Raw genomic sequence first — 27,845 nt, 5'->3', positions numbered from 1 at the left:
TACTTCTCAGCCTTCACACAGCCACAGAGACCCATGGAGACTGGGATAGATTCAACCAGCTTCTTCACTGTGAAAAACCAGGTCAGCCCTTGACATACCTTAAGCCATTGAAACAATCTTTTGCACTCCACATAACCTGCTTTTCCTCTCCTTCCATTTAGGCTATTTCAGAATTTGTTTTCAACTGACATTAAAGACACACCTTAACAGTAAAAGTTATGTTCTATCTCTGGTAGGAAAATAGTGGCAACTATAGCATAACCTTAACTGATGTCTACTTGATGAAGAGTGGCATTTCTCAACTTGTGGTAAGGAAAACTAACAGTCTCTCCAAATTACTACACATAACTTAAAATAAATGATGTGTGCAGACTCAAAAATGAAAATAAACTGCCTGGTACAACTCCAGCTAAAGCAACCGTAATTAAAGCACACAATCAAAGCATCAGATCAGATTCATGTTAGCACACATTCTTACATGGCTTTTTGCTGTTCAGTTTATTAGCACCTTCTCTAGCTATGACTTATTTTCTTTTCTCCCTGTATTCCTCTTAATTGGAAGTATGTCTGTGCCAGATTCTAAGTATTAGTTCCCCTTAATAACCCAAAAAAATGAGAAGGGCTGTACCAGATTTTTTTTCCACTCGCTGTTTTATTTTACTATTAATTATTCAGTCACAAATCTGTCGCATATTTCATTCAGGTTGGGTTTTTGGCAGAAACTGAGACTTCTTTAGAAACAGTTCACTACAGTTTAAATTCATTATCTGCTGCTAATTAAAATGATCTGGTTTATTGTCACAAAAGAAAATCCTGTTACAGAAACTAATGAGCTCCAACCTTCAGTGAGAGGATGTGTTTACGAGCAGGAACACTTAATGCCATTGCCAATCAGATGAAGTAATTAAGTACATTTTCTAGATGTGTATGTTTAAGTATAAACGGTTTAAAGCAGTGAAATGCACTGTTTCATCATTATAAGTAATCTCTTGCTTCTCACTGGTCCTGTCTGGGGGCAATATTTGTTAGTTCACAAAAAATTGTAAGATACTCAAATAGGCAAATTCATAAAAACAAATAAACCACAAACCCAATTGTAATTTGTAGCTTACTTAGGCTACTTTGGGCAGCACATAAATGTTATAGTTAAGAAAATCGTTTCTAACATTGTTTGTTTGTTTTCATCTGTTGATTTATGGATACTTTGCTGCTGAATATGCTCCCCTCTAATTCCACCTAAGCTTATGTGTGGGTGTAAATACTTAAAGGCTAATCCCAATTAGAACTGCTTGGACCTGGCACTAAGTGCTCCTGCTTGTAAACCCATCCCCTCAGTTAGTGAAGATTGCAGCTCACTAGTGTCTGCAGCACGATTTTCTTTCGTGACAATAAACCAATTGTTTTAATTAGCAACAGATAGTGAATTTAAATGGTAGTGAACTGTTATTAAGAAGTCTACGTTACTGCCAAAAAAGCCAACGTGAACAAAATATGCAACAGATTTATGCTGAATAATTACAGAAGTACAGAAGCACAGAATGAATCAGTTTGGAAGGGACTACAGTGGGTCATTTGGTTCAACCTTCCTGCTCAAGCAAGGTCCTCCTACAGCACGTGGCACAGGATTGTGTCCAGAGAGTTCTGGAATATCCCCAGTGAGACTCCACCTCTCTGAGTAACCTGTTCCACTGCACAAAGAATCTTTTCATCATGTTCAGGTGGAACTTCTGTGCAGCAGTTTCTGCCCATTGCCTCTTGTCCTATTGCTCAGCATCACCAAGAAGACCCTGCATTCATCTTCCTGACACCCTCCCTTCAGACACTTACAGGCATTCATGAGGTCCTGATTCAAATCATCTCAAGGCTGAGCAGGCTCAGTTCCCCCAGCCTATCCCCACTGGAGAGATGTTCCAACTCCTTGATGAACTTTGTAGCTCCAATTAGTGCTAGAGCAAAACAGGGAGGGCAAAAATATCCCCTTCTCAATTTTCACGTTATTGAGGGCTATAATCTAATGTTTAGAATCCGGCACAGATACAGGAGCAATGAAATTAAGTCATAGCTAGAGAAGGTGCTGATAAACTAAATAGCAAACAGCCAAGTAAGAATGTGTGCTTACATGAATCTGATGCTTTGATTCTGTGTTTTAACATCAGGGCCATACAGGTGCTCTCTAGAGAACCTGAGTATTTTACCTCACGCTAAGCATTCAAGTCTGAGTCTCATACTGGGTGATCTGGTTGTGATGTGTGCTGAGCACTGCAGTTCCCAATGGACTGCAGGAGTAGCGGTGGATCATCAAGACCTCTGTCAGTAAACACACTAATTAAGGAGACTGATTTCAATTATGTAAAACATGGGAATTTAAACCAGTTTACTTAACAACTGACAGCCAATCACTGGTAGCAGTATAGTACTTCATGTTGACGAAACTGCTATGTTAGAAGTAATGCCTCACTATCTGCCATTACAAATGGAGCCACATCTTGTCAAACCAAGTAACAGAGAAGAGTAACTCCTAAAATTGGAGATTTAATCAATCTGGTTCTCTGCTTGGATCAGTCCATCAGCATGACATTAAGCACCAGCAGGGTGGGTGTTCTATGAATGCCTTATGAAGGAAGTTCTGGGCTTTCTTCTTAATGGAGAAAATAAAATATTGGCTTCATTTTTGTAGATCAAAACAGGGTACAGGAAACATCAATAGGATACTGATTTGATATCAACCACAAGTTAATTCATCCCTCCCCCATTACCACAAAAAAACCAAAAAAAATTCTCCAAATCCCTTGGGTTTATTAGGGCTTAAAAGTGTGTAATTAGAAGACTTGAGCAAAACAAAACCAAACCCTGGTTCATTGAAATAGTCAGCTGTTCCTTCAGAACCTTCTCTGAAAAAAGTCAGAGACACTATTTTCATTCTATTCTTGTTAGGTCCTAGGGATGATAGCCTCCATCACAGGGTAAGAATGGGACTTGAGTAGTCTTCCTGGTTGTCTTCTGTTTTTAGGAAACCAGGAGGAAAGGGGATTAAGACAAATATATTTGCCCATACACCGTATGTCCAGAACAGACGCTTGTGTTTCTATGGTAACTGTAACACAGGCAAATTTTAACAAGATTTAAAACATTTTTGTGCAAGTTATCAGGAAAGACTCAACTTCTTGATTATGTGTTCAGAAGTTTCCATTAGCTCTTAAATCTTGAGATTTCAATCTCTGAGAACAATCTTCTACTGTGCACAACAGAATGAGTACAAACACAAATTGTTTTAGAAATTATTTAATATACAAATGCATACACTGCTTCTTAAAACAATCGTGGTGCAAAATCTTATCAAATCTCAGTTGACTGCATTGATGTAAATAATCATTTTAGGTTCATTTACACTAGGAAGTTAATTTCTCCAGTAATGCTTCTATTCCTTTTACATTTTTATTTTGCTTCAGCTTTGGGATGAGCTTTTTCAGTCCTTTTTTGACTGTGCTTGCCACATTTTCATCACTGCTTCGGAGAAGGCTGCAAGACACAGGAAAAAAATGAAGGATATCAAAGGTCAGCATAGAGGTCACAGAAAAATAAGCTGTCCATGTAGGAGAATATAATGCAAGCCAGATGCTATCACCTCCTATTACAGAAAAGACATAAAACATTCCAGAAAATATGAAACACCAAGTCAGAACACAGCCAACACAGGATAAATCAGTCTGCAAGGAACAGCTGATCCCAACTCAAAGCATGTTCAAATACTGGGTCAGACCAGGTTGTTCAGGGGTTCACCCAATCTGGGCTTCAAACCTGCCAGGCTAGAGACAGCCCAAACTGCCTGCACCCCAGTCCCACTGCTGCACCGTCCTCATGGGGTAAAGGTTTCTCCTTATCTCCCACCTGAGCCTCTTGTGTTCCAGGTTGCGCCACTGCCTCTTGCTCTCTACTCATGCATGCACTGCTGCGAAAGGACCAGCTCTCCTTCACCTGTCCTATTGGTGCCAGGGATGCTGTTGGGAGCCCATAAGCTGCCCCTTCTCTCAGCTGGAACGGCCTTGGTGGCACAGCTTCTCCTTCCAGGCCAAGGGACCCAAGCCATGGCTATGCCAGTCACCCTTCATTGAACTCACTCTGGTTGTTGATACCTTTCTTGTAATGGGTGTCCTAAAACTGGATGCAGTGAATACATCTAACATACATCAAGTACCTTCACTACTGCACTTTCATGCTACATTTAGTGTAGGACTATGGAGCCTTACAAGTTCTGTTCTCTTTTAGATACTACTTTTGGAAAACAAATCAGATTTCCCAGATAGATTCTCTTCCTCAGACACATAAGCAGTCTTCCTGGTTGGGTTTTTTTTTTTCATAAGCTGTAAAATACTATCAGCTTAGTAGTGACTATCCTTCTTCCTTTCTTCAGCTAACAGTGAAATGTTCTTGGGATTGAAACACAAGATCTGCAGAGTTAATGGCACACCTAATTGGCTACTTCAAAATGATGAGTGAACACTGCCTAGAGAAGTGTCTTCTACAGCCAGTGTGTGCAAACAGACGAGAATTACAAGTTTGACATACAAATAAACTAAGACTGGAAACAAATTGTAACACCCATGTGCTGGTATGAAGTTGGCTGCATGATACTACAAGTTCCTACAATCCCTAGGATTCTTCCAAGTGGCTCCCAAATTTGCATCCACCTAAAAGCTTGTTTCTTATCTACTTTTTAAACAAGGATTAGACAAGGCAAACTGAACTGAGTAAGACATAAAGGAATTAACGCAGCTGAAAATGAGACTTAAATTTTGTCTCCTTTAGGACACCAAATCCTGTGCTGGATGGTGACACTATAGTCAGAAAAGCACTGGATGTCCACCTGACACCACCACTACTTTCAGCTACTTAATTCCCAGATTTCTATGACTACGACTATCAATTTTTAGTAGCAAATTGTGTTACACTTTTAGCCGTAATGGTATTATTTAATCAAGAGGCCTTCTTTAAAACTGAATTCAATACAGCTGAGGGTGGCATTTTCTCATCTCTTCCATGAGTCATATACCCCTGATAAAAGCAAGAAAGTCAAGAATCCGGACAAAGTATGTGCCGAATACATTGTTAATAAACATGGAGAGGTATATATGTTTCACTCACCACAAGAGACATGGAGCACACAAAGTAGCAAGCCACTCAGGACAGCATTTTACTTATCTCTAAAAAGGCATGTCAACTTCTGACAGCTATACATGTAAAGCTGCTTTCAAACTCGTAGTAAATACAGGTATGTTGAGACACTGTTCTTAATACAGAACATCTGCATGCTTGATAACACATCCAAAAGACCAACATAGTGACATAGTGGGGTATTTTAAATTACTATTCTGCAAGTTCTTACAAGGTCTAGAAAGCCAGCACCTATGTATTTTGTGGATAAAAAACATAACTCCCACAGATTACAGAAACAAAGGAAGTCAGTAACACATTCGGTGAAGTATGTTCTTATCCATTTTCTACCCTGATGCTACACATTATTTACAAATTAAAAAATATACAGGAAAAGTCATATATAGGAATTTAAACAGACAAGCATCTATGACATCCAAGTACTTACAACACTTAATATGCTAGTCTGGGCTGTGAGCTTGCAGAGGGTCCTCTCGGGACCTCTGGGCTCCTCAAGATAGTACTAAGTCAGAACCAGGCGCCAGATATTTTTATAAAAATCAAAAGCAAGTAGGGCAAGGAAAGGAGAAGGTCCAGAGGATACCAGGTTACTGAGAAGCCAAGCATATGCAGCAACTGCTTATAACTGACAAATAAGCTTAAAGGACTAGATAGCCAAAAATCTTTGAATGGACTCACTAAGTAATTCTGAGTTTCAGATCTGCACATATGTGACAGATGGCTTTCGAAAGCCAACAACAAAACAAAAATCAATCATGGCTTTAGGAGGAACTAGCACTGTCTGAAAATTACCTCTGTCTGAGGATTTGTGATTCTTTATGACAAAAGAAGTATCTGGGTTTTTTAAATGAAAAGGTTTTTAAAAACTCAACAACTATTTTATGTAAAAAAACCCCTACTGTTACCTTATACCAGACTAAATAAATCACTGCTGTATGATTTAGGCAATCTCTTGACTTCAGTGCACGCAGTTAAACTACAATGTGATTAATTACTATGTGACGGTGAGGTAAGCAGGTGTCACCTGAACTGGAGCAAAAGGGATGGTTATGTTTGTGTGTTCTCAGCTGCCTAAACAAAAGGACATCATGCCTAAAAAGTCATCAAGAGAAGTTCAGTTTACAAAGGATTTAGATTTAAGTGAAATAAACCAAAAACCTACCAACAAAATTCCATTAAACAAACGCTCCTACAATATACTTTTTTCTCTCTTTCCTGTTAGGTAAGTTTCAGTATGGGTGAAAATACTGCCAGTCTGGGAGATAAGATCCCCCACTTGGTAACAAAGGACACTTGTCAAGGCCCCACCTGTAGTGGCATGAGTAACAGCAGAGAAGGAGAGACTGCCATTCCTCACAGACTTTTCCACAAAATTCACCACTACTGTGCTAGTTTCTTTAACGAGCAATTACTAGTTCCCTGTTTTATCTCTCAGTCTTCAACATCTATTAAAAGACTATTGTCACAGTGATTGCTGAACAGTTATTAGTGTTAAATATGGTAAAAAAATCTAATAATTTACTTTACAACTTTATTTGGACAATCTCAACAGCTTAGTACAAACACTAGCAACATCCCATGTTAAATTAATCTATTCAGCCTTGACTTAAAGAAAGAACGTCCAAGCATTAATACAGAGTCACTGAATAAGCCTTTCACTGAATACCTGTGCACAGGATCAGATAACTTAAAGGCATTAGGTGCATTTGCTGAATTCTGAAGGCCTGTTATAAGAGGCAAAGAAAGAGCATTACCATTTTGGCAGCTGAACAATCTTAACAGTCAGATACATATGACTAGTAAGAGGTTGTATGAACTGGTTTCGTATCTGGATTGCAACTACTCTTCTACTACCAGTTCTTCACACTAGTGATCTGACTGATAATGACTAAATAAAAATTAGAATTAAACTCAGATTAACTAACAGAAGTGAAAATGGCTTTTGATTCACCTTGCAAAAGAGCATGAACATCAAAGTAGCCCTACTCTAAACTGATAAAGATCAGTGATGGGAAGCAAACAGCAAGGAATCTAAAGTAACTTTAGGAGAGGGAAAAGTGGAGCAGAAAAGAGATCAAGGGATTTCATTTTCAAAATCATGTTGTGTGTTTGAATTGTTTCCTGATTTTGATTCAGTGAAAGTCTTTACGAGGTGCCAGAAGGGCAAGGCTGACACACAAGTTCCACAACACAGACCACGCACTTCAGGTTATAGGACAAAACCTTGGGTTTCTATGACCTGATACTGACAGGTAGCTACAAAGAGGAAGCAGAGGTGATTAGCACTGCAGTTCACATTTGATAAAACAAAATGTTAACGTTAATCTGATCCCAGTGGGGTGTTTTTGATCTCACTAGGTGCATGGTTCACTGCTTCAAATTTGTGAGCCAGTTAGCTCATCATAGGCCTTTGCATAATCTATTATGTATGGTCTCTTCCAAACACTTCCCTACTTCAGTATGAGAACGTTTTAGCCTTTGCAATTAAGGCATCAACACAAAGCAATAATTCACCAAAACAAACAAAACAATTTCTGGATTTTTGTACGCTGCCACCAGTACCAGGTATTTTAAAGTTAATTATTTTAATGTAGTTATTTGTGGACTGCTCTTCTGAGAGTTTTGTGCTTGTAAAACAAGACATGGTAGGCACAATTTAAAAAATAATTTTGTTCAAAACCTTCAGATTTTCTGATACTGAGCTGTTTCTTAGTACTACAAAAGACGGAGCTCAAGGAATAACCCATGGAAACTCTGGTTTGAATTTTTCTAATCCCTGTTTCATTCAAGACTTGCCAGCTGCATTCAAGATAGCACACGCTGAATGTCATTTTGTTGGTAGAAATTTCAATTGATGTTCTCTCAGCTGTTCAAGAAATTAACAATGTAATCTAACCAGAATTAGCCATGTGCCTTACTTACCAACAAAGAATAATGGCCCCTCGATTTACTTCTGCCCAGGTCTTCAGATTCTCAATACCAACACGTTCCACCAGTGTTCTTCCAAAGCAAACTGTAAAGTATGGGAAAGAAACAGGGGAAGAAAAAAATGAGACAGTATCTTTCTACAAAGAAGCCTGTTCAAAGTTTTCTGTAGTCACAATTTAATTAAATTGTATTTAGTCCCCCAAGTATTCACAAAGTTCTGCTCCCTCAAAGTAATTGACTGTTCAATGCAATGCAGACCTTTATATATACAAGACTACTTCCAAGTACTGCATGGGATTTGTTAGACAACAGCAGCACTGTGTGACAGTTTACTATTATAAAGTATTCAAACTTGTTTGTTTTTTAAAAAGGGTGTAAAAGGCTATTAATACCTTAGAGAAGGCATACAGTCCAAAGACAGAACTTGGCAGGAATCACAGAATCATTCTGAATGAAAAGATCATTGTATACTAAATACACACACACACCTCTGTTGAAAAATGCTACATTTTTAAGCATCTGACTCTACAACTAAAGGAAAAGAATTTGAACATAGGTTACTTAAAATTTCAGAGCTAATCCTTCATTGATGAAAAAACTCTGTCTTTTTCAGCTGCACTGATGCTCCAGGGATCTATTCCTTCAGTGGCTTTGAAAGCCTAAGTTGACTTCAGATTCATTACACTGATGACATGCAAAACAAGGAACCTAGGCTGACTTCAAGGCCCCAGATGAATTTAAAGAACTGAACTTCACAGAAACAGTTCTTACAAATTGGCATGCTGAGCAAATTTACCAGTAAACAACGAAAAAACCCCACCCAACCCCAACAAACTCCAGCCTCCAAACACTGAAGCTATTTTTCACTGTCATTTTAGATTCTAATTCCACCTGAAGACAGGTCAGATTTTATAATACTTGTTACCCATGTGATAACAATTTGCTTGGGGTTTAATGCCAATTTAATAAACTCAGAGCACCAATTCTGAATGGTACTTTTTGGAGGAAACCAAAGGGAACAGCATGCGATTAAACTGGAAATTGTACAATTTTAACAGAAATAAATCCAGATTACTATCATCATTTCATATAAGCAAGTATCTGAAAGACACTCACAAAACTTTTCTTTTGCACATTTTTAATCATCTACTTGAGAAGCAGGAAAACAGACTACTTTCAGAAATATTTAATAAAGCACAACTAACATTTTTAAAGGAAACACTGGATATCTGAATGTTGCAAGAGGAAAAGAAATAAAATGTTTAACAAGATCTGATAATTCTACATAGAAAAAAAACACAGAAGAAGTTCCCTCAGATTACACTTTGCCAACCACACACATTCATTTTTTGAGCTCTTTGTATGAGAAAAATAATCACTATTAGGATAGAGTGATATACACAAAAGATTTTACAGTTATGTAATAACGTAAGTTTAAAAGCTAAAATAAGATGAGAACATCTGTGCCCAATATCTGCCTTATGGAACATAAACTAGCAAAGATGTCCTATTTTAGTGCACAAATTATTTTAGTAACAGTTACAAAGCATTAACCCAACAGCACTAATGAACAAAGTAAAGATTACAGCCTGGCTTACGAGCACGAATGAAACAGGGGTTCCTGTAAGAAAGACTTCACTGTTTCTATTATTATCCTTAAACAACTGTGTAATTTAGCAAAGCTATCAAGACATTTTAAGCACAGAAATGAAGTCCGTCCCAAATACACATTAAAGCCCTGAAAAAAACCCAACCACTGCTTGCATTGCAAAAAAAGCAAACATATCCTTGGCATTCTGTTTGTATAGCAGCTTACAACAGCAAAAAGATAGAAACAATTATGTTAAATTTTCCATATACTAGTATACCCAAAGAAATAAATGCAACAATCTTATTTGAGGTCAGATAGCCAATTACTCTGAAGTCAATCTGATCAAATAAAGCTGTATTTCCAACATACCTTCTTTTCCACTCTCCCTCATTTTTTCATCTTGCTCTATTAACCATTTCAAAACTAGATGGCCTGCTGGATGTTCTGCAATGTGAAGCTTTAAGGGGAATAGACAAATCAAAACAAAATTATTTAGTGGTGTTGTTTCAAAATGCAGTTACACATCTGGCCATTAATATTTCTGCTTGATTTATTCACTCTGCCATCACACTGATTCACAACCAAAGCAAATATGAACAAGTTTGATGCACGTTTCTTGCTACTCATTCAAATTGACCAGTTTAACTTTTACTATATTCCCTGTAGCATTTAACTTTCAGTAATATAAACAATATCAACCAACACTTCGTCCACCCTTCCAAGGATTTTATTCATAATAAGCAGAATCTCCTGGTCTAACTTCCTCTGCCAGAACTTCCAGACCTTCCACATTTCCACACTTGAAAATTCACTACAGTATGGTTCACAAAAAGCCACAGAAAACACATGTAGTTCACATAAAATTTCATAAAAACGTGTATCAAAGAAGAGGAAAGACAGAGCTAAAACACCACAACTATGGAAATCTGGAGGATATCTATTTTAAATATAGCGTACATTGTATTTTTTTGTTTTCTAATCTACGGACGCATATCTGATGAGCTTAACAAAGTAGGGGAGGGGTGCTCTTTGGAGAGAAGGTCATATTGTGAAGACAAACAGCTCTTATCTAAGATCTTTCCTTGCATGGAGATATGCACACCTGAAAGGTAAGAGATCCCATCCCTCTTCGTGTAAACAGTCAAATGACCTATAAAACTTTGCTAAGTGCTTGACTGCACAGTGATAACATCAAAAGAGAGACTGTGTAACATGCTTGTCAGCTACCTTCCCACTAAGTGTTCAAAGCAGTTCTGAAGATTGAAGATCATGAAGCATCTTGCCCTACAACTCATACAAAATGCTGGCTCAAGCCACCATCACTCCAGATGCACTAATAATAAACTATGAAATCAACAAATCAGAAAATGGGATCACATCTAATGTGTAAGTGCTATCAGGGCAGTATACTGATGTCTTACACAAAGGAAAACAAGACCAAACTTCATTTTAGTAATACAGAAGATCTGCAAGATCTCAGCACCTTGTCTTCTGTACATTACCTGTCCATTACGGCCCCCTGGAACCAGCTCTTCTGCTGCTAAATTAGCAATTGCATCTAGTGCAGGCTGGATGTCACCAAGAGCTGTTCTTAAAATATCAGCAACCAAGACAAAGGTAGCTTTGTCTATCACTACTTCTTGGGTATGTTCTTGCAAATATTCTAGCAAAGGTGAGGAAATGGCTTCCAGGAGTTCATGGCGACGGAGTTCAGTATTCTTCTTACTGATGAAAGAGACAGCACATTACTCAGATTTGCACCATATGCACATCAAGTAACAAGAAATTTCAGAACATCTGTGCTATTTGAGACATAGAAATTACTGCTAGATTAAAATACAGGCATTATTGTTCCCTCTGTTCCATGTACAATTAAACGCATGTTGGACACAGAATTTACAAACGCATGGAGTGAGAAAGTGTTTAAAGCTGACTGCCTCAAAAGCTCATAGAGTTTTTTCTTGTTAGTGACATTTATCATTTCTTTTCACTTTGCTATCTCAGCTATGGAGATGTACTTTTTACACAGCTTACTAGTCATCTATAATTACTCCTTCTTCAAAAGCTGATAAGCATCAATGTCAATACCAGAGCCTGAAATCAAATTAACAATTTCCATTTTTATTGCTAGATTTTAAGACATACTTGTATGCTACCCAACGCATCAGTAATGCACGTTTCAAATTTTCTTCTACACTAGATTTGATACATGAGCTTACACAGTATATATCACAACATTTGCCCTTTACCAAACAGGCAAAATGCTGATCTCCAGTACACTGCTGGTTACCAATCCTTGTATATGAAATTTAACAAAAAAACCCAAGAAAAAAATAAGGACAGATTAACATATCTAATAATGCTTATGTATTATTTATATATATTTATTACATTACTTAGATTTATTATGAAGAAAAGTTGAAATTAAATCATGACAGAAAGTTGCATTAATTCTTCTGGACTCCAAGAAAAACAATTTAACTTTTATATTTGAATTACCTATAGGCATTTCCATCTCCCTGCTGCAGAAGTGTGATGATTTCTGGAACGAAATGTGCAGGATCTCTAGGATTTAGCAAGTACAACAACACCTTCTTTCCGTATTTGTTGTTTATTATATCAGGCAAAGAAGCCTTTATTTCCTGTGAGAGTAAACGGACCGCAACAAAACATTAATGAAATAACAGCTCTTGGTCACTGTCAGTATCAGAAGTGTGAAAAAGTACCAGGAGAAACTCCAAATGACAGAGACATGCTATCTCATGTTGGTAATGTCTCCATTTTTTTGGAGTCCTCATAAAAGAGGGATTTTGTACTAAAATCTGCCTGAATCCTTACACATGCCAAGTGCTCAACGTACAGTTCCAATCACATACTAAAGTTCAAAGCCCCACACACATACTTTGGTCCAGGATTAAGATTCCATGGACCTGAGAGATGATGAGAAGAAAAGGCCTTCCTCAAGAGGATTTAAAGAGCTTAAAACCTTCCTTTACCTACAAATTCCCAGTCATACTGCCAACACACATAAACGATGAATTTTGCAATACTACCAAAAAAAAAAAAAACCAACCCCGAACCAACAAAAGCAGCCCCCAAAAAAATAAAAATACAAAAACCCCCTTGCTTTTTCTCCCCCTCCAGTCTTACTAGTTTTTTTACCTTCCTAAAGCTAATGGTTTAGGAAGGTAAAAAACCATTTAGGAATGGTTTATGGACTGAATGAAAATCTCTATAAGGTATTTTAGAAGTCTAACTGTTCTTCGAGATAATTTTAAAGATTGGTTTCCTCTACAGAATGTGCTTCACTGCTTGGTTTTAAGACGCCCCCGCCTCTCATCTGCTACTAGTGATCATTCACTACCTGAAGAGCTGGTTTTGACCCTAAGATTTTCTTTTTCCTTTTCCTGCCATCCTTTCCTCATTCTCAACCTCACATAAACCCTGATGGGCCAACAGTGTATGTATGAAGGCCACTTCTTGTCATCCTTTTTCTGTCCAGATTGATGGGGTAGGATGACTTAACAGTAAACAGCCCATTATCTTTGATGATGGATTAATTCTTGACCTCAGATGATTCTGTAATTAAGTGGCATCTTGGAAGCTCAGCTAAAGACATAGTATCTGAACTAATGAACCTCCAGAAAGTAGAGTGCTTGTTACACAGTACAGGAACAACTCAAATATCTCATACTAAGCCCAGATACATCAGAACTTATTTCCTTAGACCTTTCCCAGAAATTGTCACATTCCAGACCAGGCTCTGGGAATCAAACCCAGCTGCAATCACAGCTGAAATACTTGAGGAACAAAAGCCACCTCCACATGAAGATGCTTTCATCTCTCCAGACCCATTAGAGAGGCCCAGTCTACAGGCCAAATCTTCATGCTAGGCTACAAAATCCCAACTGCCCCCCATACAAAGCTGCTCAAGGAAGATTTGTTTCTATTTTTCAAAACAAGAAAGAAACTCATCAGAGCCACTTTCTCCTCATATTCTTTCTCCACATGGAGAACACTTGCCTCACTTTACCTCTCTGCCACTTCCATTAAACCAGTCAGTGCTTACAGCTATAGCATGAGTACTACTGCAAGCAGATTACAATATGTACATCAATGTTTTTTCTGCTTACAGGATGCAAATATTTTTGCCAGTAAAATCAATAAGGTAACATCACCATTCTGAAGTTTTCCACCAACTTAATCTCTTGAAATACTAGTAAAGCTCAAGTTTCTATGATAAACTTTAAAGAGACTCTGGTCACCCATTTTCCAGAATGAACATGTACTAAAAGGAAAAATTTCAGCAAGCAATGAACCTAGTTTAAAAACTAATTCAAATAAATAGTTAAAACATATGAAAGTGCTACGGTCTGCTATGAAAAGAAAAAACTAACCATGATACATAAATATAAGGAAACAGAAAAGATGAGAAGTATTCAAATAGTCTAAAAAAGCAGATGGATTCCTACTTTCATCCTCCTATAGACTGACAAACACACTGACACTATTTAATATACTATTTTAGGAAAAATTCAATTACTTACTGATATAATTAACTGCTTCACAAGTTTAGTGTCATCAATGCAATCAAATGCTGCCAGCAAGACCAGATGAGAAAATTCACCCTGCAAAGATGAGACATCAGAAATTGCATGCAATCAAGTTTTATGAATATAGTAATTTACTTAGAATCAGTATTTCTGAGAGTTTATCTCAAACGTAACACAACATGAAGCACAAGCAAATTCTGACTACTGTCATAAAATGAGTGAAGTCCAACATTTAGGTTTTCTCTAAAACCAAGGCTTGTTAAGAGAAATATGTTGTTAAAACAAAAACAAAAGTAGATCTTCTATTTCAAGTGAATATACTGCTTTATCATATTCAAGCTATTAACCTAATCATACTGTATTATCAACATTTGAAATCACAGTATTTTCCCTACAGGAACATTACATACAGACTTTATTTCTGTCATAGATTTCCTTAAAACTGAACTAAGTCACAAACAATGTTTTTGGAGATCATATCTCTGCAATGAGCCATACGGTCTCTACTGCCTTGCTGGAAACGAAGTCTCTAGCACACTCAAAAGGGCACAACCGAATTCACTTGTATGTCAGTGAGGCTCTATGTCGAAGTGAAGCCAGATCTTCTGTGCTCCAGTGTTGTGCCAGCTGTTATTTACCCACTGTCTCATACTTCCATATAATATATAAAATGGAACAACTCATTTATTCCAGTACTAGAAAGTTATGGAAACATTACCTAGACTAGTGGCCCTCAAAGCAGGCTGCACAAGACAATCCATTGAGGTGCAGAAAGCAAATATTCTTGGCACCATTAATAAACAAATAAAAATAGCCTCTGGTTACTTTTATCTCATTGTTTCAAATGTTCTATTCCTGTGTATGTTTTATAACATATACTATTACAGTAGTAAAGGTATGTAATTTATACATAGCTATATATATTGGGGATGCATGCCCAGGATGTGATTAAAAACGCTTGAAGGCCACTGACTAAGACCACAATAACTATTAGCAAATAAAAAACCACAGCAAGCAGGAAGGGAAGTTTAAAAAGCTGTTCTTTACAGCTGCAGGTTTGCCCAAATCCATGAAATCTGGCTGCAACTGTTACGCTGCTGGTGCTGCAGTCTCCAAATACATATGTTATTCATTAAAAAATAAAACAGACTTCATCCACTGTATGCTACTCCAGCATTAATTTATTTTGAAGCCTCCTGACTTGAAAAAAAAATTGGGAATCTTCTAAGAAATATACATGTTCAAAGAGCCTTTCCAGTGACATCTCCAACACATCTTGATTCTTCTTCGCCTTCTTTATATATGCTGTTTTACTCCCAACCAAGGAGAAATAACCAATGAGCCATATGAAGATGAAATATAAAGTTGGGACCAACAACAGAAAAAGTAGGAAGAAAACCTAGGAATAATAATGAACTCAGCCACTTCAATGAAGCATAGTACTACCTGTAGTGCCCACAACAAAGCTTCTTGGCGTGTCTCTAAATATTCTGTACAGCTCGATTATTTTACATTATCTAATACATCACCACTATTTTAAGACTAGTTTTATTAAGATCTCAACGTTGTTCCCAGTACTAAAGAATATTCAAACTAGCCTCTATCATATCACTTGTTTGACAAATAAATGGTTAATGAACACTCACCGTTGCTATTTTTTCAATATACGTCTTCATAGTTTTCACAATGACTTTTCTGTCCTATCCAAAAGGAAAGAGGAAACTCAAATGAGCCCAGAATACCAGTGATTCTGAGTAACTAAACTGCTATTTACACCTTTTAAAAACATAACCTTCAATTTGCTTTCTAAAGCAAAGGCTATCTACCAAAGACTAACACTTACTCTATTAGTCTACACCTAGAACCAGTGTGAAAAGTTAAACCCAAATTGTGACTTGATTCCAGAGAGATTTGCAAGTCCAGAGATTATTTGCAAGTCCAGACCACCAACTGGAGATGTCAAAAAAACTTGGAAAGTAACCCAACAAACCCAAAACCACCACGTATGTTCACTCATATTTTGTTCATTAATTAAAGGAGGACGCATTTCATCTCTTCATTTGGAAAGAAACACACTAAACAGGACTCTAGCTTGTCTTAAACCTCTATTACTAACAAGAATATTTTGTCAGAAAGTTCTCTTCCTGTACTTCTGGCTCTTGGAATCACTGCTCAGTGTTCTTTAGATCCATTACTATGCCTAGATCCTAGGAACTTAATTTTTTTTCTGCATTCTTTAACAAGTAGACTATTTTAATAACTCATCTTTTTTATTTTTTAATACAGAAAAACATAGGAGGCATTACAATATTTCCAAGAGGTGATGACATACATTACACCTGAAGTATTTCTGGATACTGTATCAGCAGATGAAACTAAAGTTCTTTACTGTCCTCTCCCTACTGCCAATTTCACTTGTATTATGACATCTATGGGACAAATGAAATGCCAATAACCTTACAATGGAAAAGTGACTCTATGCATTACTGCCAAAACCTCTGCTAAAAATAAAAGGAGATCCTTCCACTATAAAAGTTCTAATGAAAGCATTTGATTCACAAAAAAACACTGCTCAAGTTTGCTAGTAGATAAAAAGGGATCAGTTTTAAACCTTACTCTGAAATTGTTAATTGCATGAAAATGTGCACAAGCAGAAGGACCCACGTGGGCAGTCAGAGAGGACTAATTAGAGGGAAACCAAACAGTACCTTGGGAGTGCCATGCCATAAACAGTGCATTGCTACTCGGGCTCCATCATGAGTGTGTGCCAGGTAGATGACAGCCTCTCTAATAGCTTCTATCATTTCCTGGGGAAAAAAAAAGGTGATAAAGCAAAAAGATTAAAGGCTTGAGGATCTCAAGACAGGTGGGCAAGGGCCTGAAATTATTTTTTTTTGTCTGCCCACACTATATTGCATCACTGGCTCTACAGAACAACTCTCCTTTCCTTGACCTATGAAAAACTGCCTCAAGAGGAGTCCAACAGACTGTAAATGACACAAGCTTTCTGTCTTTAAAACTACACTGTTCATCATAAACATGCCATGAAATCACAACTGTATTGAAGCTTGTCAGCTGTCCTATTATAAAAAATTCAAGAAAAGGTGCTCAGAACTGAGACAGAACTTAGAGACAAAGAAGAAATCTTTGCAGGTGATGCATATTCATACACACAGAGTACTAGTCAGAAAGAAGAACTAAAAAGTCATTTAAGCACCACGTTATGTTATAAATCAGGTATTACAAGAATTAGCCAAAAGTTGTGTCTTCATATCAAAGGAAAGAGATTTTCTGAAGCTGTCTGACAAATAATACCATCAGCCAAAGGAAAAAAAGCAAACCAAATCAAACAACCCCCTCTCAGGTTACTAGATACTACTTCTGCCACTATCCATTAGACTTGCTTGAAGTACAGCTCCACCTATCCCTGTTTCTATCCCTAGTTCTTCTTGCTCTCTAGCCAAAGGCTCCAAGCCTTTTACCAATTATTTGCAAACTGCTCTGTCAAAACACAATTGGTGTCACTAGGTGTAAGCACAGGGCAGGAATAGATCTGCCAAAGGGGTTTCCAAATCTCAAAGAGCATGTCCATATACTACCACATTTGCACAGAAAGCCAAGCAAGGAGATACGCCATTATTCCCCTGATTCACACAAGTCCGGAAATCCAAAAGCATTCTCAGACATAGCATTCCATGAAACCATGCACAGGAATGTTCTGGACTCTGAAGAGTTGGACTCAGAATAGCCCACTTCCCTACTCTTAGCTCTGGGTTTATTAACTAATAAAGAAGTATTCAGGAGTCTGGTCTAGCAGAAAGAGGGAAGAGTCAGCAAGTTTAGAAGGCTCTGCCTGATTTGAAGTGAGATGGTTCTGAGCTGCAGAACCAGGGTGAGGCTGATGGACACACCTTGAAGACAGGTGAAGTCAAACAGGATACCAGCTTAAACCATGTCACATCACACAGATGGATTTATGCCTAAATCAAGACGTAACCTTAAACCTGCAATTTAATACATACATAGCAGACAAAGTTTTGGTTGCTGATAGAAGGGTGAATCTCACTGTATTTTTGGATCATCACTGCAAGTCATTAAGAAACTACACACCGGAAAGCTAAACTACTGCAAGCAATGGTCCTCACTGTAATTACTCCCCAGCTACTAAGAAGGATAATTTACAGGAAGAGAGGAAACATCTAAGTCATCTCATTTTTAAAAAAAAAATTCAAGTATTGCATACATTATTGTGAAAGTTCACTATGACTATAAATCTCCATACAACACTACTCTCCAGTCATCTATCTAGAATCACCAGATGTATAGAACTCTATCAAAGAAAGATGTGTATTTTTGTCTAGTCAACTTACAACATTTTCATAAGAAGATAAAAACCATTCCACTGAAAGGCAAAAGAAGACAAAAAGCAAAATGAAGATACTTACAGATCTTTGTTTTGGAAGAGCGTAAGTGAAGAAGTCCAAAAATACTTTATGTACCAGTGAGTGCTTTATCACCGCCTCCCTGTATTTGGATAGACGAAAATAAGCAACAAGTTCCCCACAAACAATCATTTTAACATATGCTAGCAATAACTCACTTGTATTTTAAAAAGTTAGGCAGCATGGTGAGAGAGAACACATGGTCATTTTGGATTAGATGTTTGACATTTACAACATATGGAAGACTCAAAACTTACGAATTATAGAACCTATTATCTCATAAAGACCACTGGAGAAGGATATCTAACCATGCATTATGGAAATACATCACAGTGCAGCATTTCTACCAATTCTCTGTCTGGGACAGAGGGCACTTTAATTCACAGAATGGGAGTTCAAAATTAAGATATTCATTATGACACCGGGGACAAAACCATAGACTATTCAGCACAGCAACGTTACAGCTTAAAAGAGTATCAGTATCACTGTCGTCTGAACTTGTAAGAATACCAGTGCCATTGTTTGTGTGTCAGAAGCAAACTGGTTTGTGCTAGATTGTCACACCTTCAACCAACTTTTGTCCTTACTTTTGTGCCATTGGTGTAAGAATCTGCTTCATTTCCTCCAAGATGGCCTCTCTCTTTTCAGGCTGAGCTTCTAGCACTTTATCCAGTGTTGGGACAGCTGGTGACTGAAATGAATGCACAATCAGAGGTTTAATTGTACCAGTAAGTATCAGAGTTCAAAGAAAATTATAATGCTTAGACCTTTTTCCATCAAATTTCATGAATATCAAAAACAGAATTAATTTTCTGCAAAACTAACAATTTTTACAATTTAAAAAAAAAAAGATGCATTTTTGAGTATGTCAGAAGCTGCAAATTTAAGTTTCTACAAATTAAGTATCTCTCATTAGCAAACAAAAATCACTTCTGTGGACTGAGGTGCTTTTTGCCAGTTATATCAGCTCTTCATGCCACTGTCAGATACAAGGCAAAATACACAAAATTGGCATTGTGTTAAGGTGCTCCTGAGCTAAGCAGAAATCCTCCTTTACACATACATCAGAGGGCAACACAACAAGTCAATGAACTGAGAAGTTAACAAAGACCCAGGAAATTCCAGTTCAGGAACAGCAGAGAGGAGGGATATATACCATATACTTTACATACAGAAGTACTTCCTGGTATCTTAATGAAAGAATTACACTGGTAAGTCTTTTAAAATAATCTGTTGTTAGAAGGAAATCTGACTAGATTGACAATTAGAAGAAGCATTTTTTAAATGATCCCTGCTACTTTTCAAAGACTACATTGCAACTTTGTATACACCTGCATTGTGTTGAGTCTGTTTTGCACTACAATCTATGGCTACTTCAAGCACTTATGCCAAAAATACCAGAATGATGGAAGCTAACTTCACTTGGTTTCATGGTCTGTTTGACTCTCAGTACAAATTACAGCCCATAATCACAACAAACATGCCTCTCTACTACTCAGTGCTGCAAAATGCCTAACTAAAACTTATAACATGTTAACAAAACACAGGTTCAGAAATAAGCTGTTAATTTCTTAAGACAATTTACCAGAAATCTTGGGTATAAGTATGCTGTGTTGTACAACAGGTGAAAGAGTCATTCTAGTGGAATTAGTAATTGTGTAAAACAGTTCTGTACTTTGTAGGAAAATTCCTAACTCCAATGGATAGAACTTTCCAAGTCAGCAAAAATTAAAAACAGAATTCCAAAGAATGAAGGTTGTACTTTTTAAGAAGGTTCCAACTGCCTGGTGAGGATCTGCATCTAAATGGTTTCAATGGAGCTTGGACTGAAGTCCTAAAGTCTCCATGGGAAAAGGAAACAAAGAGAAAAATTAAGCCAAAATAGAACACTGTATACAGGCCCAGTCTGCCCACACTCAGTGCTCAGGAGATATAAGGTAGTTCTGACACAAGAGTTATCTGAAGTATTAATGAAGAATTATGCCTAAGTCTTACCTCAGAAAGGCTGATTTCAGCCTAGACACTATGAGAACTGAAACTACGTAACAAACTATCTTTGATGTGCAGAGCAAGCTCATACATGAACACAGTGTATTTTAAATAGTTCAAACTAAAAAAAACCCACAACAATTACATCTAAACTAGAAATGTGCAAGTAATCATTACATTTAAACATGCTAAACTAGACTACCTCTGGACAGCTGACAGAAGGAAATGTAATCAAAAGAAATAGGTAAGATAGGTAAGGCATTACTAACACAATACCTTAGGGGCTAAACTACCTTAAACTACAAAATACTGAAGTACCACCTTGTAAACCTGGAAAGTGTTCCCATACAGTTCTTCTGTCAGCATATTCCTCTGCTCCAGAATGGCTTTGTCATTATATGCATATTCCACTACAGCAGATGCTTCAGCATGACGGAGCATTTTTTTCACATGGCCTTTAAAACTTTTTATTATTTCTGCAACTTGTGCTTTTGTTCTGTTTTACAGGGAAATACAAACAGCAAGAATTAAAACCTCTAGAGATAAGCTTATCAAGTGATAGTTTTGCTTTTAGAAATACAGTCATAAGTTTTATCATAGAAACCATGAAATTTATGAATCTGGGTCAGCCTTATGGCACTTAGAAAAACATGTAAAGAAAGCCAGGAATCTAGAGAAATTATAAGGCATTTCGAGGGAAAGAAAACAGTGGATAAACTCTAGAGAATAAAGAATGGCACCCTGAAACACTCAGGAAAGAAAATGTTTAAAAGCCAGTCTTTTATATATAGCAAAGATCAACTCTGAGCATACATGTGACCTTTTTTAAATCATGTTTTCCTTGACATGTACAGCACTAGGTTTACTTCTTGCAAAAAGAAAAATACTGTTAGCATTCCCCTGCCTTAATTCTGTAATATTATAAAGATGTTTCCAGCGACATACTTTTTATTCATGATTGATCCACTCTAGATTAAGAAGCAGCATTCACACTGGAAATGAAACAACGCAAGACTGATGAGCAAACTCACTTAATACTCACCCATACATAAGAAACTTCTTCACAATATTTCTGGAATATTTTGACTTGCTCAACTCTACTAGGCTATCTAGAAGAAGGGAGAAGCATTCAGCTGGTTTATTTTTCTCTACAAAACAACATGTCATTATTTAAATAAGTTTGAAGAATTCACTAGAAATGATGCATCAGTTGAGAAAAAAATGTAAAAATATTCAAGAGAAAACATGTGTTGTTTAAATGCATCCTAACCACAATACAGAAGCATAAAAGTAAAATGAAAGTACCTTTCAATTCTTCAAATGTCTCTTGCCTTTGTTTCTCATTACCATACTGAATAAAGCACTGGATCACTCGAGTTGAATCATGTGCAAACGCCAGCTAAAGCAGAGAGGTATTTTGTTACTCTAGGCCATTCAAAAGGCAGTAAGCACCATAATTATTTCAATGTATGTGCTCTCTGGTATAGTTTCATGCCACGTGTAATGCCAGTTATAAATTAGAAAAGCAGTTACCTGTTTATAACAAACCAAGACTCAGGGGGTTTACCCTTTACAAGTATGCTATCAAAAAAAAACAGACAACATTTGCAGCTGCTGACAATTAAGGACATGCACTAAGATTTTTCATACTGAAATAAAAACATTAAATGGTATCTCATTTTTTTTCCTCTTCTTTGTTATTTCAGAGTAAGTGTGATGATACAGGTCCACTTCAGCATGGACTACCAAAAATTCAACATGTTCTTCACTGCAAATTTATACACTTCAAGAATAAAGCAGAACGACTGTTTAGTACAGTTAAGCATCAGGACACTAACTTCCCAAGAAAACTGCAAAGCAACAGTTGTTACTAATCAAACCTCTGAGTTCCTGAACCCCAGCTAACACCAAATTTCACTGGACTAAAGCTGCTTGGCACCCTTTTACAATAGCCAGCTGACAAACAAAGCATCCCAGGACTACGGTCCAAAATACAGGTGCCAAATGTACTCTTTCAGCCCCGTTTTTCTTCTGTTTACTCACAGTTTCACCGTTCGTTAAAGAAGATTTTGTAAATTTGTGCACTATGCCATTAGTTTTTCTTACGTTTTTAATTTTCCCGTGAAGAAGCTTCTGTAGTTCATTCATGAGCTTTTCCCGTTTCTCTTTATCACATTTCTTCCTACAAGCAAAAAAAACCTAGTAAAACAATTTTAGTTGAGGAAGCAGCTTATTCGTAGTGTGATTCACTTAGATCTATAAATTAAGAAGCAAGACAGTACAAAATAAAAACAGATTGGCTTCTGCCAATTCAAATTTACACTGTCATTCATTAAACCTGTACAGAGATATAATATAGCTATTTCAGTTCCTGGAAATCAAACCAGAATTCCACACTTCATTCTTTTTTTGAGTAACAATATTTTTTTAAACATAAACTCAAAGTTGCAGTCAGAGTTGCTTACAGATCCAAAGTTCTGTAAGCATGCAAAGTACAAACAATTAGAACAAGCAAAATTAACTTTTCTTGCTGTCATGGGGCACCAGTTCTAGAATTACACCCTCAGAGAGAGACAATGAACCTTCACAAAAAACTCACACAGTAATCCCACTGCAGGATCAGGGTGAATCAGTACACACTCTGTATTTCAGGGTTCAAAAAAAAAAAAAAAGGCAACTTCTTAAGCATTTACAAATTTTCAAATTTTAGCCTAAATACAAGTTCAATCCAGACATTCCTAGGACTGTGGGTCACCATACTCTGTTTGAACTGCCTACAAAATCGCATGCAATGTTACTGCTCACCCAAAGAGATTCAGTTTGGAAATAGTTTTATAAAATTACAAGATGAGAAAGACAGTGTTCTGGTTATTTATGACTAAAAGTCAACAGAGTGAAAGAAAAAAACCCATTACCTTCTCACACTTTCCCATATTTGTTTTGATTTTATAATTATGTCATAATTGCTTTTATCATTACTTTGTCTGGTTTGCTTTAACTCTTTCCTTTGCTTTTTGAAGTCATTCCACTTTGGCTTCTTAGAATCTGACCCTTAGGACAAAAATAAATACATTTTCTACAGTCAACAAACAAGCAGCAATAGAATTCTTCATCAGTGTAAAGTATGGCAGTTCTATGACTTGAATTGCTAATGATTCAGGACCTTTGCCTGCAGTTACCTATCTAGCGAACATGAAACAATAAATACTGAAAAAATACGCTAAGCTAGCAATCACCACTTCTAGACTACTGGAAGAACAAGGCAAACAGTTAATTTTCCTTAAAGCTGTCAGATGATGCATCACAAACCTCTTAATAGCTTGAAAATTGACTGAAGATAAACTTAGCAGCCTATGCCTGCCCCAGTAATTCTCCCGTTTTAGTTCACCCTTAACTCATGCATATGTTTTCCCTCTCTTGAAAGGAGAACCCTAACTCAAAGATAGATATTCTGAAAACTCAAAAACAGAAAAAAAATTAAAACCTTTTTACATGCCTAATCTTTCTACTCAGTCAGATTCCTTAAGCATGGGATTTTACTATACAACCACTGTACACTGCCACACAACGAACTTGGGCAAAATAACATTATAAAAGGGCCATAAATTATGCATTAAAGACACAGCCTCAAAGTTTTAGAGTTTAAAGCACCACTCACTGGTATTGAGTAGCATGTACTTAACTGTTTTACCCATTCAAGAACCCATGCCTTCCTTTCTACAAAGCATATTATTGATTTTTATATCACTCTCCTAAAGCAACAGTGACAAGAAAAATGCTTTGAGAGCAGTGCCATACACAGAGGCTTTCATTTACTCTTATGAACAATATTTAAAGGTTTGTTGTGCATTTCCTTTTTTTTAAAACAGCCTAACAGGAACATTCTATTGTTATTAGATTTCTCAGGTATCTAGTGCATATTCCACGTGAAGCCATTCTGCAAACATGAAGGAACAGCAACAATAAAATACTCAACATAATCTACTGTCCTTCAAACAAATGACATACTTCTGCTGAACTTCAGAACCCCTCACTTAAGATTCCATTTCTTGTTTTACTATACTGATTAACTGACCCAGTAGAGTTTTGCTTGACAGGAGAGGAAGGGACAAGACGAAGATCTCATGCAGAAAAAATTAATTTGAAAAATAAATCTATTTAAACATGATAAAACCAGACAACTATTTAGGCTTTCTGTATAAACAACAGAAGAAAAAAAAGCTGTGAAACATAAAAGCAGCGTTAACATCCACAATGCTTTTTTTTTTCTTAAAGGATGTGACCAGATAATCTGGACCACAGAAATGAAATAATGTCAAGTATAATCAACTTTGTTTCATGAATTTCTACTCCAAAGTTTATAGCAAGTACTTTTAGTCCAAAACACACTATAAAAAGCTCTGTGTTTTCAAATCGTGTTAAAAGTGCCAGTTTCTAGCTAACCACTTAACACTGCCATTAAACTAAACTGAGCTTTAGGATGGTATGACAATTTTTAAATTCGCTACTGTGTCTTTACTTTTGACTTCAGAAAATTCCAAACTGTTGATTTTCATGACTTCAGCCTCCAGCTTAGTCAAGTGAAGTAATTTTTCTCACAGCAAAGATTAAACGGGAAGCAAACCTGGAGTTATTCAGCCAATTTGGAAAGGCAGAGGGAAAGAAGAAGATGTAGATAACAATGTGTTTCCCAAAACCTGGTTTCCATTGATACCCAGGCTTAAAAATCTGCTCACCTCCCTCTTCACCATCCTGGAGTTTTCTCTTCTTTGCAAACTTTCCTGGTTGCTGTTTATTCTTGAATTGTTTTACAGTAGATTTCCCAGGTCTTAACTGTCCTTTAACAAATTTCTTGGAAATTGATTTAGGCTTTCCCTCCTCATCTCCTTTGTTAAAGACCTTCTTTGGTGGACCTGAATCTAATAACCAACACAGAAGAAATGAAAATGCTATCCTACAGTTATTGTTGCTTCAAAATTAAAAAAACCCAAAAATTACTGTAGCAAGAATTTAACTACTTTATAATAACTATTCTATATTTAACAAAAATTCTTACAGGCTTCTCAAAGCCGATGTTTTCACTGCAGCCCCTGGGTGTGTAAATTTTCTCTAAGGAAGTTTGGCCCACGCATTATTTTCTGGGGAGCAGTGTTAACAGCTCAGGCATAAAAAGGATTACTCTGTATCACAATTTTCACCATCCCTGACACCAAGTCATTTTTTCATAGTTTATGATCAGAACTGTTTCAACATCATCTTGCTAAGACAGTAAGCAGTGAAAGGCATCTTCTCAGTCCTACAGCAGGTTCCCACCTACCATCACCTCTTAAATAATTTTTTCTTAATGTGGGAATGGCAAGTCTAGAATCAAAAGGTTATCAACTTCAAATTTTAAACTGAGAATATTTTAGGTGAATCAAATAGAGTTGAAGGGCTTGCAATGCAACCTGTTTAAAGCATTTCAGCAAGTTAGTGGCTCAAACAGTCAGTACAGTTTTGAATCCAAGACAAAGTCATAGAATGGCTGTGGTCAGAAGACACCACTCGAAGTCGTCTGGTCCAACCCTCCTGCTTACACAGGAGGGCTATGCAAAGCTGGTTGCCCAGGACCATGTCTGTGCGGTTTTTGACTAGTCCAATGTGATAAACTCCACCATCTCCCTGGGCAAACTGTGCCCATGCACAGTCACTCTGAGAGTAAAGAAGTTTTTCCTGGTGTTGAGAAGGAATCTCCCGTATTTTAGTTTGTGCCCACTGTTCTCTGGTCCTGTCACTGGGCACTACTGGAAAGAGTCTGGCTCTGTCTTTGAACCCTCCCTTCAGATACCTGTATGCACTGAGATCCCCCTCAGTCTTGTCTTCCTCAAGCTGAACTGCCCCAGATGTCTCAGCCTTTCCTACTATAAGAGATGCCCTGGTCCCTTCATTATCTTTGCAGCCCTTCACTGGGCTCCCTCCAGTACATCTGTATCTCTACTACACTGAAGAGCCACAGCTAGGACACAGCACTTGAGGAGAAGCCTCACCAGGGCTGAGGAGAGGGCAAGGGTCACAGCCCTCAATCTGCTGGCAGCACTCCTCCTAATGCAGCCCAGGATCCAATTAGCCACCAGAGAACATTGCTGGTTCATGCTCATCTCTGATCACCAGGAGCCTCTGGGCTTTCCCTACTGTTTTCCAGTGCATGGAGCTGCTCCCCTCAAGCTGCAGGACTTAGCCCTTCGCTCCTTGATGAACTTCACCAGGCTTCTGCCAGCCAAGTTGTCCACCTGCTGACCTCCCCCGGGAGGGCAGCATGACCCTCCAGTGCATCTAACACTCCTTGCAGTTCTGTGTCACCTGTAAATCTGAAGAAGCCACACTTTCAGATGCTGCCCCATCATCCAGGTCCTCCATGAAGCTGCTGAACAGAACTTGACCCTGTATTGACTCCCGGGGTCCACTGCTGATCAGTGGCCTCCAAAGAGTATGCCAGTCTCTGGGCCCAGCCGTTCAGCCACTTTTCAATCTACCTCACCAGCTGCTCTTGCAGCCCTTAGTTCATCAGCACTTCTGTGAGAATCTCACAGGAGAGGAGACACTGTCAAAGTCTTACTGAAATCCAGGTAGGCAACACCCACTTCTCGTTGCTTATCTGCCAAATTAGTCGTTTCAAGACATGAGTTTACCAAAAGAGAAAAAAAAAAAGAACTCCAAGCATGCCAGTACACAACCATAACCATTCAGTCAGGACTCCTATTGGCGACTCTTCGCGTTCCTACCATTATCTTTTTTAAATTTCCTTTTCCCGTGCTGCACTTTTCCACGAGGTCCTTTTCCATTCTTCCCCACGAACTTCTTTTTGCCCTTGTTCTCCATCGCGGCAACACTGCAAACGGAGCAAGAGACAGCATTACTGGACCGCCGCGGCTCCCCTCTGAGGAAAAGACAGCCTGTGCCTCCGGGTTAACAGCCACGGCGAAGTTAAACCCTCCCAGTGGACGGTGGGGTACCACACGCCGCGCACAGGCAGGGCAGCTCAGCCAGGCGAGCCGGCGGTCCCCGCTCCCCAGGACACCCAGCCCCGGCCCGCCGCGGCCCGCGGGCTCCGCCGCCCTCACCGCACACGTGCGCCCCGACCGCGCCTGCCGGCTCCCCGCGCCGGGCGCCGCTCCCCATTGGCCGCCGCGC

General features: G+C 37.9%; 1 protein-coding gene across 2 annotated transcripts; it reads right to left on the bottom strand.

Moving 5' to 3' along the window:
• Positions 1-3,266: 3,266 nt before the first annotated feature.
• PUM3 (pumilio RNA binding family member 3) lies at positions 3,267-27,830 on the bottom strand. Of its 2 annotated transcripts, none has more exons than XM_048291380.1 (18): positions 27,776-27,830; positions 27,437-27,543; positions 25,412-25,594; positions 23,591-23,726; positions 22,782-22,857; positions 21,981-22,074; positions 21,718-21,784; positions 20,997-21,171; positions 19,274-19,377; positions 18,690-18,768; positions 16,953-17,051; positions 15,891-15,944; positions 14,239-14,319; positions 12,191-12,333; positions 11,194-11,416; positions 10,061-10,148; positions 8,095-8,185; positions 3,267-3,519 (listed from the first exon to the last, which is right to left on the bottom strand). In XM_048291380.1, the coding sequence occupies exons 2-18, from the start codon at positions 27,531-27,533 to the stop codon at positions 3,390-3,392; spliced, it is 1,920 nt and encodes a 639-aa protein (XP_048147337.1). In that variant the 5' UTR covers positions 27,534-27,543; positions 27,776-27,830; the 3' UTR covers positions 3,267-3,389. The 2 variants fall into 2 exon arrangements, with proteins under 2 accessions (XP_048147337.1, XP_048147338.1); XM_048291381.1 differs by lacking the exon at positions 27,776-27,830 and adding an exon at positions 27,682-27,751.
• Positions 27,831-27,845: the final 15 nt, after the last annotated feature.

This window comes from Corvus hawaiiensis, chromosome Z (assembly GCF_020740725.1).
Source record: "Corvus hawaiiensis isolate bCorHaw1 chromosome Z, bCorHaw1.pri.cur, whole genome shotgun sequence".
Classification (NCBI taxonomy): Eukaryota; Metazoa; Chordata; class Aves; order Passeriformes; family Corvidae; genus Corvus; species Corvus hawaiiensis.
This window is presented reverse-complemented; position numbering and strand designations above follow the sequence as displayed.

What these genes read in the sequence shown, in the direction of transcription:
- PUM3 (XM_048291380.1), bottom strand. Translation starts at nt 27,533, where the DNA reads ATGGAGAACAAGGGCAAAAAGAAGTTCGTGGGGAAGAATGGAAAAGGA. An exon ending in AAGAAGTTTCTTATGTATGG is followed by an intron (nt 21,172 to 21,717) that starts GTGAGTATTAAG and finishes CCTGTAAAACAG; the next exon opens with AACAAAAGCACAAGTTGCAG. An exon ending in GAGGGAGAGTGGAAAAGAAG is followed by an intron (nt 8,186 to 10,060) that starts GTATGTTGGAAA and finishes CATACTTTACAG; the next exon opens with TTTGCTTTGGAAGAACACTG.